General features: G+C 44.3%; 1 protein-coding gene across 1 annotated transcript in view; it reads left to right on the top strand.

Moving 5' to 3' along the window:
• Positions 1-15,202, top strand: part of LOC128872918 (discoidin domain-containing receptor 2-like) — a 173,268-nt gene that overhangs the window by 87,968 nt on the left and 70,098 nt on the right. Inside the window, exon 5 of the mRNA XM_054116104.1 lies at positions 12,733-12,964. Within this exon, the coding sequence (XP_053972079.1) occupies positions 12,733-12,964 (232 nt within the window). The remainder of the gene's footprint in view (positions 1-12,732; positions 12,965-15,202) is intronic.

The following is a 15,202-nucleotide window of genomic DNA, read 5'->3' as shown; positions in this document are numbered from 1 at the left end:
TTGCGAGGCATGTTCGTAACAAACGGTGCCGGTATAATGGCGAGCAGTTTGGCGTCGGGAGTAGGTCGATCGAGACCTACGGGGTTATGGGGTGAGGCGAGAATAGCAGTGATTTTGTGATGCATGAAATAGGGGATGCGAGATATTCAGGTATTTCTTGTGGGGAGTAGATTCATTTTTCAAATGGGAATGGATCGGATGGCGAGGACGATTTATAGGGTTTTTGAGAATGGATACTCTGGGGAGACTCGGTAGTCTCGGAAGGGCACGATCAGGAAGTGAGATGAATTTGTTATTTTGTTAAAGAAAAGAAGATTCCTTGGCCTTGTTTAGGATACAACGTACCTTTTGCGTACCTTGCAGATTTTAATACGTTCATCGCCACATCACCCACACGTGGATGACAGGACTCTTTACTACATAACATAAATAACGTAATTTTTAAGGTGAGATATTAAAGAAAATAAATTTGGATAATATTCATGAATTTCGATAACGTTATAAAAATAAATATTAGATTCTGTAAGTCTCAATTGCCCCCAACCAAAATTTGATTCTCCTAGAAATGCTCGGAAATATTTACGTGTCGATCAACGTGTTAAACATAAAATGTCTAGAAAACAACGGCCGAAATTTATTCCATAATTTCTCAGTTCATTTTTAGCGCAAGAAATTCCATTTTCCATAAGCACCCCGCGTACTCGTTGATAAAAAAAGTGTAGTCTGAACAGTTATTCGATAAATCATGTACACATTGTTGCCGTCCACGCGGAAAAACATCGTTCTCGTCTCGTTCGAGGTAGGGACGCGATTTGCTGGCGAAAAAACGAGAATATCGAAGAAATTGAACGAGGCGGAACAAGCAGCCAGCTTTAATCGCTGGAAACACGGGAACGGAATTAATACTTCAGGACTCATTAATTGTGTCGCTTACGCGCGACGCGGTCGCCATGAATACTAAAAACGCGTCGCGTCGCCCCGGTTGCCGACTCGTTAATACGTAAAATCCGGTTTATCGGGTATGCGTGCGCACAGTGAAAGACGTTATCTCGCGTAAACAAAGAGAGCAGAGCGCGCGAGAGTAATTATTTCTAATCTGGGCTCCCGTCGCGGATCTTTTCCCATTTTATATGCGAAAGCGTGCGGCAATTATTCCGCATTTCTCACTGTCGCGCCGCACGCGAAAAGAAAAGCGATAAAATAATAACGAACGATTCGATTCAACGTTGGCACGCGAGAAAGTTGATGAATTCTAATCGCACGGCTAATGCATATTCCAGGAAGAATAAATTTCCACTGGGTAACAACATGCAATTAAATCACCGGCTGCGTGTACAGCGGTTTTTCGCGCCGGGGCACGAGTCCTTTCGCCTTGTAATTAATACTTACTCCCTTCTTTCGAGGGAGTGTTTATCCGCGACAGATACTCGCAATTAATTCCCCATCGGATAGTTCGTTAAAATCCCGCGTTGATCGAATGCGCGTAAGCTCGTTCATATTCATCGCAATGCGTGACGCGCCTACGGCAAAAACGGAGTTTATCGACCAATGACAAGGGTTCTCCTCGTCGCGACGTTACCCGTGAACGATAGAAATTATCTATTAGTATTATAGGAAAATAATGTCGGTTTTCGGTCTACGCTTAACTCACGCGCCACCCATTTTACGAGCTTCTTTGACTTTTCTAGCACTTTTCGTAGCTTACGCCCAACTCCTGTACAAGTTGTCGAACCGTTGTTCGCGGATCAGCTGCAACCAGTGTCTTCAATTGGCCGTTGTCGACGACATTTTTTCAACCAACACTGCGCCGTGCCTTCATTTACGGTATCTTCTCTAAATGCATCGTTGACATTACGAGTCGCAGTTGCAGCTTTATGACTCAGTTTATATTCATATGAGAATATCACACGAACTTGCTTAGTATCTATTGCGAAGTAAATAACTCGAAGTGAGGACAAATTAACAGTAAAGACACAAGCGTACCTATCAGCATGATATCGGAACGTAAATAGAATAAATTGAACTGTTATCCCAAAACTAAGCGTCAATGTTTGAAAGTTCGAAAACTGACATAAACTTCTTACTAACCTAATGACACCAAATACTACAAGACTTTCGGTTCCACTAGCCAAGAACTCTCAACCACGATGAATCAAACCTCCCCATTCCTGTTCCACGAAGCGGAGTCTGTTCGAGTGCGGAGCAATGACCATCCTCGTCCGAAGTGGCTGCAGCCCTCTGATACAATTATCATGAAAGGATGTTTGACGTCGCCTCGTAGCCGTAAAAAGAATATTACACCTGTGCCGGTGGCAAAAGGGTTGGCCATGTAACGCCTCTCGTAGCCAGAGCAGTGCAACGCATGAATACGGGATGCAATGGCAGCGCGTGCGCCTGGTTCTCCCTTTCTCTCTGGTATCCCGTCTGTGTTAGGTCTCTCCGTTGCTCCCCCGTGTTCCACGGGGTATCCCATCCCCGGCGTTTAGATATTAATGCGTAGGGTCCAGTGTTCACAGGCGGTTGCAGCGCAACAGCGGTTTATACGAATATTCCATCCCACGGGACATATCCGCTCTACAGGCCGCGGTTGTAACTCGAAGCGAGGGCCAAGCCAGTCGGAGCGACGAGGAACACGGAGCGTCGGTTGCCGGCCCCGCGGGCTCTCCGATATTAATACATTCCATTACCGCAGACAATGACCGGCTGAATGGGCCTCTGACTCTTGATGAGCTCCGGGGCGCCCCCGCGTCGCATCCAAGAGCCTCCTTCGCTCGTCCACGTCACCGTCTAATTTAATACACCGCGACCTCGGGCGAAGGTGCTTAGAATGGCTGATGTGCCGACGAGTAACGAGAGGAAAAAGAACGCCCCGGCGATGCTCTGCACCGGACGCCTCGTATTCGTGGCCGACCAAGCGGTATCCTCGCGGCCAGGACGAACAGAAGTGGAGTCTGCGAGCGGTGGGTCACGACCTTAGGACTCGGTTTAGAAGCAGACGGCGACTGTGGTCGTCTAGGTCGGAGGAAATCGAAAAAAACTTCGATTCATATGTAGCGACGAATAATTGATCATTTCGTAGGTCATTTCGGTCCTCCTCGATCATCCTTGAGAAGCATACTGTCCACCTGTATTCTTTCGCACCTAACAATAGATTATCCATCTTTGCTTGCGTAACAGAGTAACATTTTCCTTATTCCGCTATATTTGAACAATTTCGCTACCCCGAGGGGGACTATAAACATCATTTTTCGGAGCTCCCCTTGAACACCAATCTCGCAATGTTTCCTTTAATTAGAAACGTTCCGTCCATGTTCAATCCCGAGCGCAAAAATTCATTTTTCTCCCCGCGATGGCCTGTAGAAGAATTCGGAAACCCTGTGGTCCCGGGGTGCAACTAAAAAAAATAGCCGCGTTATTTCGCCGGGGAGGAAAAGTTCGTCCGAATGTCAAACACGTTCGCGTTGTATAATTTAATTAAACGGTATTCCAACGTCATTCATTAAGGGGCGGCGGTGAAATGGTAACGTTGCCGCGATAATTTAATTTGGTAGCGTGTTTCCTGGTTGCGGCTCGCCGAGTGATCGATGAACGAATCCCCCGAAGACGCTTTTTCGCGTGGTTGAAAATTAAAGTGAAAAAAAGTGGGCCATTGAGCGGAAAGTTCGACAAGCTCGTCGAAGGGGCGAGGAACCGAAGTCTGCCAGGGGGGTCGGAGGGGAAAACTGCCTCGGAGACGGTTTCCTACGGAGCGTGAAACGACTTCTTTCTGTGCGGAATACACAACAATTTTCGAGTGTGCCGCGCTCGCAAGAAAGCGAGCACTCGACTCGGCTCGGCTGCTTTTTACTCGCTTTAAGAATATCTCGCAGCCGCTGGTTCTTTCGCGAGAGTCTTCCTCGTTTCTCCACCCCCTGCTCGCGTTTCCACGTTGAACGCTGTTCCCAGAATGGGCGCAATTAAGATGCTGGCGGGGGACCCCGTTCAACGAAATTGCTACGGATTGAGAAATCAAAAGGTAAGTTACTCGCGACGACGAATTTTCACTCGAACGATAATGTACACGCTGATTCAACCGGACGAATTCAATTGCAATTACCGGGGTGAATGCACCGCCGGGGTAACTGGAAACGCTACACTTGGGGTTTCAAAGAAAACCACCGACTGCCGCGATAGCACTCTATTTATAGAATTTTTATTACTATCGCGATGTTGGACACCGTTGTGTCGCGGAAAATCTTAAGAATCGAGCTTCTTTACAAAAGTTTATTCGGCGTGTTGTTGCAACTTGTATTGAGGGTCATTTGTGGATATTAGAAAAGTTTCAGCATGTAAGCGTGTAGTGAAACTTATTTTGCAATTTTATAAATACTCTTTACAAACTAGAAATTAATTGCAACATAAAATACTATATACTATAATCATCTACAATCAGTCTCATAAATATTCGTGCCCTCTATATCTATCCAAGAAATTTGTTTAAATTAAATGGTAGGCTTGACGTTTCTAAGTGTACATTTGTATAAATACGTTGATGTACATATAAATATATACATGTATAAGATTATTTATATACATATTTATAATGAAAAATTAATTTTACAATATCAAAACTATTATTCAAGTTTAGTCAAACTTGTTCAATAGACATAGAGATCACGAATATTTGTGGGATTGACTGTATGTACCACCAAGAGTTTTGTTTTGCTATATTTAAATATTGCGACAGAGGAAAGATATTCAAATGTGTAATTTGCCATTGAAGAGATGCAAATAGCAACGATGAAAACAATTTACCGCGATGCAGTTTTTAAGATCACAGAGGATGCAATCCTTCGGTCCAGCGACGGGAAGAAATTAAATCTGTCAAGATACGAGAGGCGATGGCGACGAGATAGAAATGCGCTAACGCGTGGCAAAGAACGCGGCGGCTCGTAAAGTTTTTTTTATGCCAGTAATGGCTTTTAAAGCTATTACTTGATACACTGTAATTTAGAGAGCGAAGATAAGAGTCCCGACCATGAGGGCCGACGCCGCTTTATCCTCGATTACACACTCGCGTCAGGCGATACCTCGGTGAATCCTATTTTCGATCTATTCCCTTAACCCTTGTCTCAGGTCAAGATAGGTCGTTGATATTCACTTGGGTTCTCGAACGTGTTCCTTAACCCGTTGGGAACGGGACTGCTTAGTCTACGAGCGTCAATCCGAGGAAGAACTTTTGAAACCACTTGTGATTCTGATTTCATTTTACGCGAACAAACCATTCTTAAATTAAATTTTATAGAAATTCTGTACACAGTCGCGAACTCTGTAAAGAATTTCTGTAAACCGCGTAATAATAGAAATTGCTAAAGGAAAATATGTTAACTACATTTTTCAGCAAATATTTTTCTTCGAAATGCGTTGTATTCGCGGCGGAACAGACCGATGGTTTGGGAACGTTTGCTTTCCCGAGAGCTTTCCTTTTAAAAACGCGAACCAGAAATCTCGTTCGATCGCGGGTAAATCGTCCTTCCGTTGAGAAAACAAAGAATTTCGCGGCGAAACACGATCCCGGGAAAGAATAATTCGGGATTAAGAAGACCGTGTCACCGTCGCTATTATTCGTTGCACACGTTTCGCTGATACAGAATCGAAAACCGGAATTCAATTTGCTCGGGGACCGTATCAGATCGTACGGAAACGGGACTTTCCACGGTGTTCAATAAGCGGGGCTTCTGAAATTCCACGAAGCAATACCAGCCTGGGAGAATAGGTACATCTCTCCCGATGGCGAGCCCGCTGATAAAGCGGAGAGGGACGGGCTGGTACCGGGGAAAAGTTCGTTTGCTAAGTGCCGGGAATGTCTTCTTGATTTCGCCATGAAACGCGACGGGGGGACTCTTAAGGAGGCAACCACCTCGGTGTACAGTGTCTCGCGATAACGTTTATTGCATGACCGAGGAGGTGTGGCTACAATGTTCCCTCAATCTTAGTAGATATCCTCTGGTCGTGATATCGCCTCATTGTCACGGCACTTAACTCTGAATGCCAAGTGTCTCTATTTGTTTCTTTGCGACTCGTCGCTGCTAACTGTTCGTTAGATTGCATTAACTGTTCATAATTGCAATATAAATACCAGTATACTAGACTAGCATAAAATATTCACTAAAAAGCATGCTTACAAAATGTTTTCTTTTCAATTTAACTTGTAATAGCTTTGACCTAAATTCTGTTTTAACGAATGAAGCTTATGCCTGAAATTCTAGAATGATATTACTTATCGCTCTAAACGCCCATACCTTTACGTGTAAAACGGTGCCCATCTCTGCTCACCTGACAAAAGATGGTCGAAGAAGCGTAGCTGCACCGTAGAGCTTTAATCTTATCGCCATCCTCGGGTATCCACACTCCGCCGCGTAACTTGACTCGAAATTCCGGGTATGAATTGCTTGATCGAACACATTGTGTCGAGAAAATGGCAAAGCTTCCCTTGGAGCGCGCCACTTTGCTGAAGGATGTACTATCGATTGGTAAAGATTACACGGTGTTCAGTGAAAAGTCGGAAGAAGACAAAAGGTAATAGGGGAGACGTGGCTGTATTGCAGAGCTTCGGTCTTATCGGTTGGATATCCTAAAACGTGATATCGGGTCGTTGTCGCGACGACCATCGCTACATTGCAAGTATGTATTATTAGATAGTCCTTACGTGTTGAACAAAAATTGTAGGGTTTTTCTTGGAGCAGCGTATATTTTACTATAGGATGCTTCCTCGATTGGTAAAGATTGGTGACCAGTGATAAGTCGAGGGAAGACATAAGATAATGGTGGAAACGTGGCTGCGTTGCAAAGCTTCAATCTCGGACGGACTGCTAAACGTACCATCGGATATCGCTATCATAGCTGAAATGACATTTATAGTTTTGTAAGGATGTAGTCTACATTTACTTTATCTCATTATACACCTGCTTACTAATGTAACCGCAGGTATCCTTTTTGTATTACTTTTTTTATAACTGTTCTATCTTTTTTTCAATTACGTCGATCGTACAGTTTATTTAATTTTCATTTTCTTACACGGCAATATTCTTTTTATTAATGCGTCTTATTTACTATAATTACGTTCAAACAAGATCAGAGCACCCCCAAACCAAAGTTCATGGAAGAACAGACAAGCTAAACCTCACAATTAAATTTAATCTGGCGAATGTCAACGAAAAATATAATATTAATCAAGTGTCTCGACAGGTTTGCCACAGCAATTCAACGTACTCAGCCTTCGAAGCACCCAAGTGCAGACTTGAATAATCATCGAGCAAAGCCCCCAAGCAGGAATTCCGTTTTTTCCATACGTGTGCGGTGTCTGAGGCTGACGAGCCCTGCCCCGTATGTCAATTCTCCTGGCCAAACGGTTTGCATAATACAAGGCCCGGTATAACGTCGAGATAGTGGCCAGACGGTGTCACGTCCCCGCTAATTTCGCCGAATGCAGAAGCGGTTAACGCGATGGAAAATTTAAATCCGCCGCGGTGTATCTCCCCGTTGCGCTCAATTTAACGCCGTCCGTCCGTCATTCGTCCCCGACGGTGGCAGAGGATTTTCGAAGGCTCGAAACAAAGTCCACCCCTCGCCCCATCCTTCCAACGCAATGGAAGACGACATGCGTCTCTCGATCGTCGTTTTTCGACAAACCGGGGACCACACAGCGCGCCACGAGCGATGCTTTCCCGAGCGTCGCAAAAAGACATTCTAAATGGCACGTGTAGGATGTAAGCGGACATAACGCGGCTAAATAGCGGGTGAAACAAAAGTTACAAAAAATGGAGGGGGTCGGTGACGGGACGTTATCACTCGCGACGCTAATAATAACTTGAACGATAATGGCGCGCGACGGAGGACGTTAAACCGGCAAATAGGATATGGGTGGAAGTGTGCGAGAGGTGTTCAAATTGGACACGAGGTGATAAAGCATTTACTCGTACACTGTCGAGCAAAAGTTTTGATACGGGGACTAGCGGGGAAGATGATTGAAATAATTTTAATTTGGATAGTGTCAGAGATACACTAGGACATCTGAACTTAATAATAAATTGATAATCGTTTCTTTATAATAACCAGAAAGAAAAGAATAATTAAGAACATATGTCGATGAAGATTCTAGAAGAAATATGTGATGCATCTTGAAAACATTCTCTACCATCCCTCGATTCGAGATGAACAGGATCCTCCACTGTCCTAAAATCAAGGAACTACTGTTGACCCCTCGAAACTTTTGGTACACAGTGTACGCGAAGTGTCCATCAAATTTGCACGTATTTGTAACATTTTCTACCGTAATTTCTTTTTACATGCTGATTTTGCATACAAGTGGCCGCGTCGCGAGACCGATCCACAACTCAACCGGTCCCCTTCCGTTCGCAGCTCGGAAAAACACGCGTAAGACGGTTAATATCAATTAGTTCTTAATAGCGAATAATAACAATTAACATTAACGTCCCACGCGAAAGGACGACGGCGAGTTTTACGCGTGTCTCCGCTAGGTATCGGGCTGACACCATAAAGTCGACCTACGCGACCGTTTGTCTATTATTCCCTCTTGGAATTGCAGGTTGCGGTGCCGCTCGTCGAACGGCGCACCGTGTCGTCGTTACCTCGTATCGGCGTGCCTTCTTGTCCGTTGTTCCAACAACAGGAAACCAGTCCATCCGAGCCGGTTGTTAAGGATAAAGAGGTACTTCTACCGCGCGTGTTGTAAATCTTGCGAAAGCAGCCGCGACTATTATAGGGACGGTGAGCCGCGACGCCTGCGAGCACGCTGCTATTGCCTCGAATATTGCTTGGCAAAAATAAAATAAAACGATTGTCAAATAGGATTAACCGCAGAATGGAAAACAAGGCGAGCAATAGAGAAAACGCTTGACGGTACATAGGATTTGAAAATGAGAAAGCAGTGACGATGACTGTAAAACAACCGAAGGTAAAAAAACGTTTTCTTTTTCACTTATGTAAATAGAAATTATATCTTTGAACTGAGAATACAGTCAACAAATACATATGAAGCTAGTCACACAAGTCTGACTCATTGCTACAAAATAACTGAATCACAGCTACCATTATGCTACTTTTGTGACGAGCATCTTACAGTAAAATATTTAATTGAAGAATGCCTGGGAATACAACACGATCGAATAGAGTTTAACCCTTATATGCCCTAAGTTTCAAATACCGGACCTTCAAATCGAATTGCACGCACGCAATTGGTTTGTTTTTTATATTTAGCTGTATGTATGTGCATTGCATAATGTTCTTTTGAACAAAAGTTAAAAAAATAAACGTCAGCTGTCAAAGTCGTTCAAATGATAAATACATTGATATTTTTGTAAATTGAATTTGGAAAATCAGGCTTCTAAGTGTTAAATTTTTAAACAGTATACAGACAGTCCTTAACAACAGAAATGAATTTCTCAAATTAGTCAAGATATTAATGAAATATAACATGTTAGATAAATTATAATTAAATTGTAATTATTGACGTAGTCGCTAATAACCTCATATTTGGCGTGACCTTAAGTAAAGTAATTTAAGAAAAGTATATGAAGCTTTATAATAAACATGCTTCATAATTTGGTGCAGCCACTTTCCAAGGAAGTGTCTGAAAAAATGAATAAACACATATTTCCAAAAGTAGGGAGCAACGAACGACAGATGTCACCTCGCGGACATGTGCCCTAGGAACGTTCCTGACGGTACCCCGCGTTATCGCTCGCACATCGGTAGTCGGCAAGCACGATTATTAGAGATCCCATACGGATGGCTAAAAAAATCACGCGGTTGTGCATTAATTCGAACGTCGTTGCAAATTATCGTCGTTTCCCCATCGAGTAAATAGATGGGGGCTAGCTCGGGGACGAGCAGTCAGGTGAAACGAGTTTAGATAAACTGGACTCGCCTCAATCTATGGGAGATACGAGTGTCGATATTCCCTGCGAACTGATAAAGGTCTTGTCACCGTTCCCCTTTTTTTCGGTGTCACCCGTTCGAGTATGTCGACTCCCACGCGACTCGTAGACTTGATTATATAGGACGGTGGTTCGCGGTGTTTTTTAAGAATGGCACCCGATGAGTGATCGGTATCGATTATAGCGCGCGATAAGATTTTACTGGCACTCTGAAAACTGTACACGGGGTGGCCTTATTTTCTTACGTTAAGTAATAAATTGCGACTCGAAAAAGACCACCTGAAATGACCATTTTTGAGGATCCTCCAACCTGAACTTCTTAGAGAAATCTTACACCTTTAAGTTTGCACGTGTTTAGCGCGCCGTAGAAGAAAGAATCACGAGTTTAACCACTCAATGAAACCCAGAGTAGATAACCCGTATAGTGGGCGGTATAAGTGATACCACGAAACTTTTAAAATCACCTTCGTCACGTGAACCCTTAACACGCGCATCCGCCCCGCAGGACGTCTTCATTTCATTCGGGGCAGAGCCATAAACGCGAGACGCTGCTGGAAAAGAACTCGGAACGCTCCAGAGCTCCGTTTTCAAGCTCTTTAGCTCGGCTCCCTTTGCGAAAGTGAAGTAATTTCAATCGTCATTAAAAAACAAACAGCGAACGTACGCGCGGGAGTGCTCATTTGAAATTAAAAACGAGTAGAATAATCATAACGCCTGGAGAACCTCGAACCCTCGCGAAACTTCCGTGCCCTTGGGACTACCTGGCCGCGAAGTTTACGGAACCCGAAACTTTAGGAATATTTCACCAGGTTCTCTCGTTGATACTTGTTACAAACAATTGCCAGAAATGGAAAAGTAGAAAGTTATCGGGTTAGATGTGAACGTATCCGTTTACGGTTCTTTCGTCTATTTTTATAGTTGGAAATATTTCATACTAAAGTATATTTTACAACGCCAAAATAATGAACTGTATATAGTTTGTACGTACTGTTTAACCACCGTTTAAAACACATAGATTTCTCAAGGCAAAAGACATTTAAATTCACAGATGTTTCACAAGTAACCAACCAATACGCACCTTTCCTTATTTTATCCTTTGAAACTATACTTCCCAATAATACTGATCCTCAAAAGACTTCCACATCGTCACGGTAGCGAGCCCCGAAAGGGCCATTTTGTTTAAAAATATATCAGCAACGAAAAAGAAGGGAAAGTAATCAATGAGCGAGTGTCGCGAGGGCTGCGAGAAGAATAATGACCCCGACGAAACCGCAAGGTAAACGTACAAGTAACCCAAGATACGAGAATTACCATGTCGAGGGAGGCGAAGGAAAAACAAAGGAGACGAGAAAGGGAGCGGTCCCGGGAGCCGGTGCATCCTGACGTACAGGTGATGTCGATCGAAGGTGCAACCTGGCCATTTAATATGTCCAGGTTGTAGCCGAGGCATCGGCGCGCTGGCCGTGCTTCGGTTTTAATCTTTGGGGGTCGAAAGCAAGGCGAGCGCTCGACCGGAGCCGACATGAATAAAAGATGAGGCGCGAAGCGCCTTCCCTAATTGCGTGGACCGTTTAAATGCTTGGCTAAGAGAGAAGCTTCTCCTGGTCGTAACGCCACGGTATACCTATATACGTGTAGGTATATCCTTTGGAAGGTGCGAGCTGAATAGCATCGAGGGGGTGCGGCTATGTCCCGAACGTCTTGAAGGTTTAAGCGACCCCGGAGTTTGTTTTAGCGTCGCGCATTATTCTTCATTACCCGAATATTTCCAGGCGTGCCTTAACAACGTGTACAGCGGGAATATTTGCGTTTGTTCCTTAATTGTCGTCGTGGAAACGTCGACGACTTTCGCGATTACGATACCCTCGGATAATTCAATTTTTCCGCGGGGAGAGCAGAGGCTCCCGCAATCTTCATGCCATTTTAAAGACAGAATTAGGCCCTCCGAGGATTTTCTTCCCCTCCCACTAACGGGCTCAGCGATTTCCATCGGTGATTCGCTTCTCGCCCCCTCGCACAGAACCGCGAACGGTTCATTAACTTCCTCGCGATTCGGTGGAATTCGATTAGGCGACGCGTTTTCGGAGATTTCACGATTTGTTTCGCGCAAGAAGAGATTATACCGAGGGGCTGCTAATTCCAATTAAAGTTTCTTTTCGGGAAGAGCGAGCGATGTGATCCGATGATTCGTTTAAAAATGGTGAATTTAAAAGGAAGAAAATCTAGAATAGTTACAAATGTTAAAAATGCAAAGGCGTCGACCAACGATTATACACACCGGCGCTTAATTAATTCGTTACGTTCGGAAAGTATTGAAAACCACGCTAAAAGCAGGCGAACCGCGAATGTCTGAGGATAGATCGAGTCGTTGAAGTTCGAGGAATCTTCTCAGGAATGTTCTGTTCGATTATTCTTTGCTCCGACACGGGAAACTTCTTCGGAACGGGTTTAAAGTTACGATCCCTACCGTAGTGTCTTGTTTAATTTCCTTTTGTACCTTATCTTCGGGATTTAAGAATGCTACGATTTCATTAGTACCTTCTTCGCCGAACTTCGCTCGAAGATGGAATTCGACTTATTTCGACTTGAACGTCACCTACGAAAAATGTCGATAGCAAACAAATTAAACAAATTAAACGTGTCTCCATTTGACCGACTAGCACGGTATCCAATTCAATTGCTTCCAAAACAGTAGTAGATTTCAAGACATCTTGAAATTATGTTGTTCTATATACCCTTAACCAATTGAGACCTATTTCTTTTCCCAAGACTGACGACGCTTCGTTTGTTTCAGGTTAAAAGCGGAGAATCTTGGCGGCGCATGGTGCCCCAAGAATCAGATCACCCAGGAAGCCCGGGAATGGTTGGAGATCGACCTCCATACGGTTCATTTGATCACTGGTACCGCTACCCAAGGTCGCTTCGGGAACGGCTTGGGCGTTGAGTACGCGGAGGCGTATCTCCTCGAGTACTGGCGACCGCGTCTGGGCAAGTGGGTTCGATACAGAGATATCAAAGGGAAAGAGGTGAGTGCCTTTATCGCAGCGTCCATTAGCTAATTCGCCCGCGATTTTGTCGCGTATCGCTTAGATCCGCTCGCTGTTCGACGTCGTCGTGGATCGAAACGGAACACGAATCACTCCACTGCAAATCGATCGCTCTGTGCGGTCCCGACATCAGAGACTTCGTTTCAATGGAAGTATGACGTAGTTTGCGTGAAATTAGAGACCCTTTAAGTCATCATTTTACCGAAGAACATCTTGTTTGAGTGAAAACAAGCTGTACACATACATTTCATTTCATTCTGACTGTTTTAGACAGTTCTGAATTCATATACCATTTTTATTTCCAACGAGAACGATTAGCTTGTTGAATCTAAAGTTTCTACGTGACTAAAGAGCCTTTTTAGGGATATAAACAATTTTTTTTTATTCGAGTTACCATCTGTCCGCAAAAGTCTGGAAAATACGAGCGTATTTCTTGAAGCTACCCCCGCGAGATGAGGTTATCTCCAGGGCCGAAGTTTTATAATTGGCATCATAATAAGCTGTTAACGAGGTGCGGCTCGTATTCAGGTAATCGACCCACCGTGCCCTGCTACTACGATCAACAGACCTAGCTCGCGTTATATTGTTTCAATGGGGTCTATAATCGACATCGGCAGGTCCCATGGCCATTCGACGGTGCCATTTGCAACAATAAAAGAGTTTCACTATCTACCTCTCTATGTATTGTAATTTAGACAACAGTTAAACCCCGAATTTCCAATTCCGCATAATGATTACCTTAACAAGATTATATTCTGCCTTCGTCCTACTACCCTTTTGTTTCCCCAACGTTCTCGAAATAGGGGCAATAAACCGAGGGTCCTTGGGGGTTTACTTGTTTTCAAACCTTGTGAAAGGTTAGCTTCCTGAAATTTTAATTTCAACAACTCCACAACTCGAGTATAAAACCCAAAATTCCCTGTGGGACCCAAAATACCACGCATCATAAACAAACTGAAAATCAGGAAATTGATGACTTAAATCCCCCCTAATTCCACATACACTGCTGCGTCATATCTAAATTTCGAAAAGATCCCCGAAACGGATCGCAGGAAATTCACGTTCCTAAGAAGCGTCCCAAAGCAGAAAATCCCAAAATAGCCGTTACGGATCGTTGCCGTTCCACAGTAGCCAAATCGCGATCGAAAGTGCACGGCCAGCCGTGAGTGATAAAAAGCGGCTGGTATCGTGATTTATGAATATTATCGCGGGCGATTCGCGCATCTGCTCCCGGGTCTGCGATCGACGCGCGTGCAGCTGCCGCCCCGGAATAGTCGAAACTGATTTCAAATTGGCCGCTAGCTGGTCATTGGCCTGGAATAATAATTCCATCCCGATTAAGGCGGCGAGACTGTTATTCCTGGTGGTGGGCCCTCGAGGCGTGGAACTCGCTCGCGCCCGGGGCGTACGCGCGTAGAACCGCGAGCTCAAAGCGTTCGCCTGACGATCAAGAATCGAAGACCGGCCGAGGAGGATTATCCCGCTCGAAGCGTAAGCCGCTTATCGCGAATCCGTAAGCTAATTTCGTACCGACAGTGCGCGCCACTTTGTCGAGCTGAAAGGCGGAACCCTTTAGGCTTTCCGCTCGTGAATTTCGCGAGTAGATCCTCCACCGTGGAGCACTGGCTGATCCTAACTTTACCTCGCTCTTCTTGTAATTTTTGGGAGGAAAATCTCGGAGATCGGACGAAAGTGGCAAAATTTCGATTATGCATGATGTACCTCGTCGACTGTTAGAGGTATACTCGTGAAAGCTTTCCAATTATGTTTGGAGATATTTAGAAATTACATGGAATTACATGGAATTCATCGTATCCAGGTTCATTTTGTTTGGTAGCTCAGCTTCAGAATTTGTTCCTTGAGAACTGTTTACGATCAAATGTGAAACAATTGTTTGCGAGGCATTTTAGCAGTGAAGCATTATGGGATTAAAATATTTCAGTACCTTACGATAAAGTATTATGCGACTGCGAGTCGCCCTCCATCGTTCAGAGCCCTTCACGAGGATGCATAGCATATGTCGAGGACCGCGCTATTCAGCCCTTGACATTTAGAAGGCGACGTTAGCCGGGCTATCCAGCTTCAATACATCCTCAAAAACGTCACTGTCCATTGACCCATATGTAGATGAGAGTTCTTGACTCGACACGTATTACCCATATGATTAAACAGAAACCTCTAACTTCGCTAAAACCAAAGAATCTGAGTACCGGTATA

This window comes from Hylaeus volcanicus, chromosome 2 (assembly GCF_026283585.1).
Source record: "Hylaeus volcanicus isolate JK05 chromosome 2, UHH_iyHylVolc1.0_haploid, whole genome shotgun sequence".
Taxonomy (NCBI): Eukaryota; Metazoa; Arthropoda; class Insecta; order Hymenoptera; family Colletidae; genus Hylaeus; species Hylaeus volcanicus.
The sequence above is the reverse complement of the archived record's forward strand: the minus strand, read 5'-3'. Positions and strand labels throughout refer to the sequence as shown.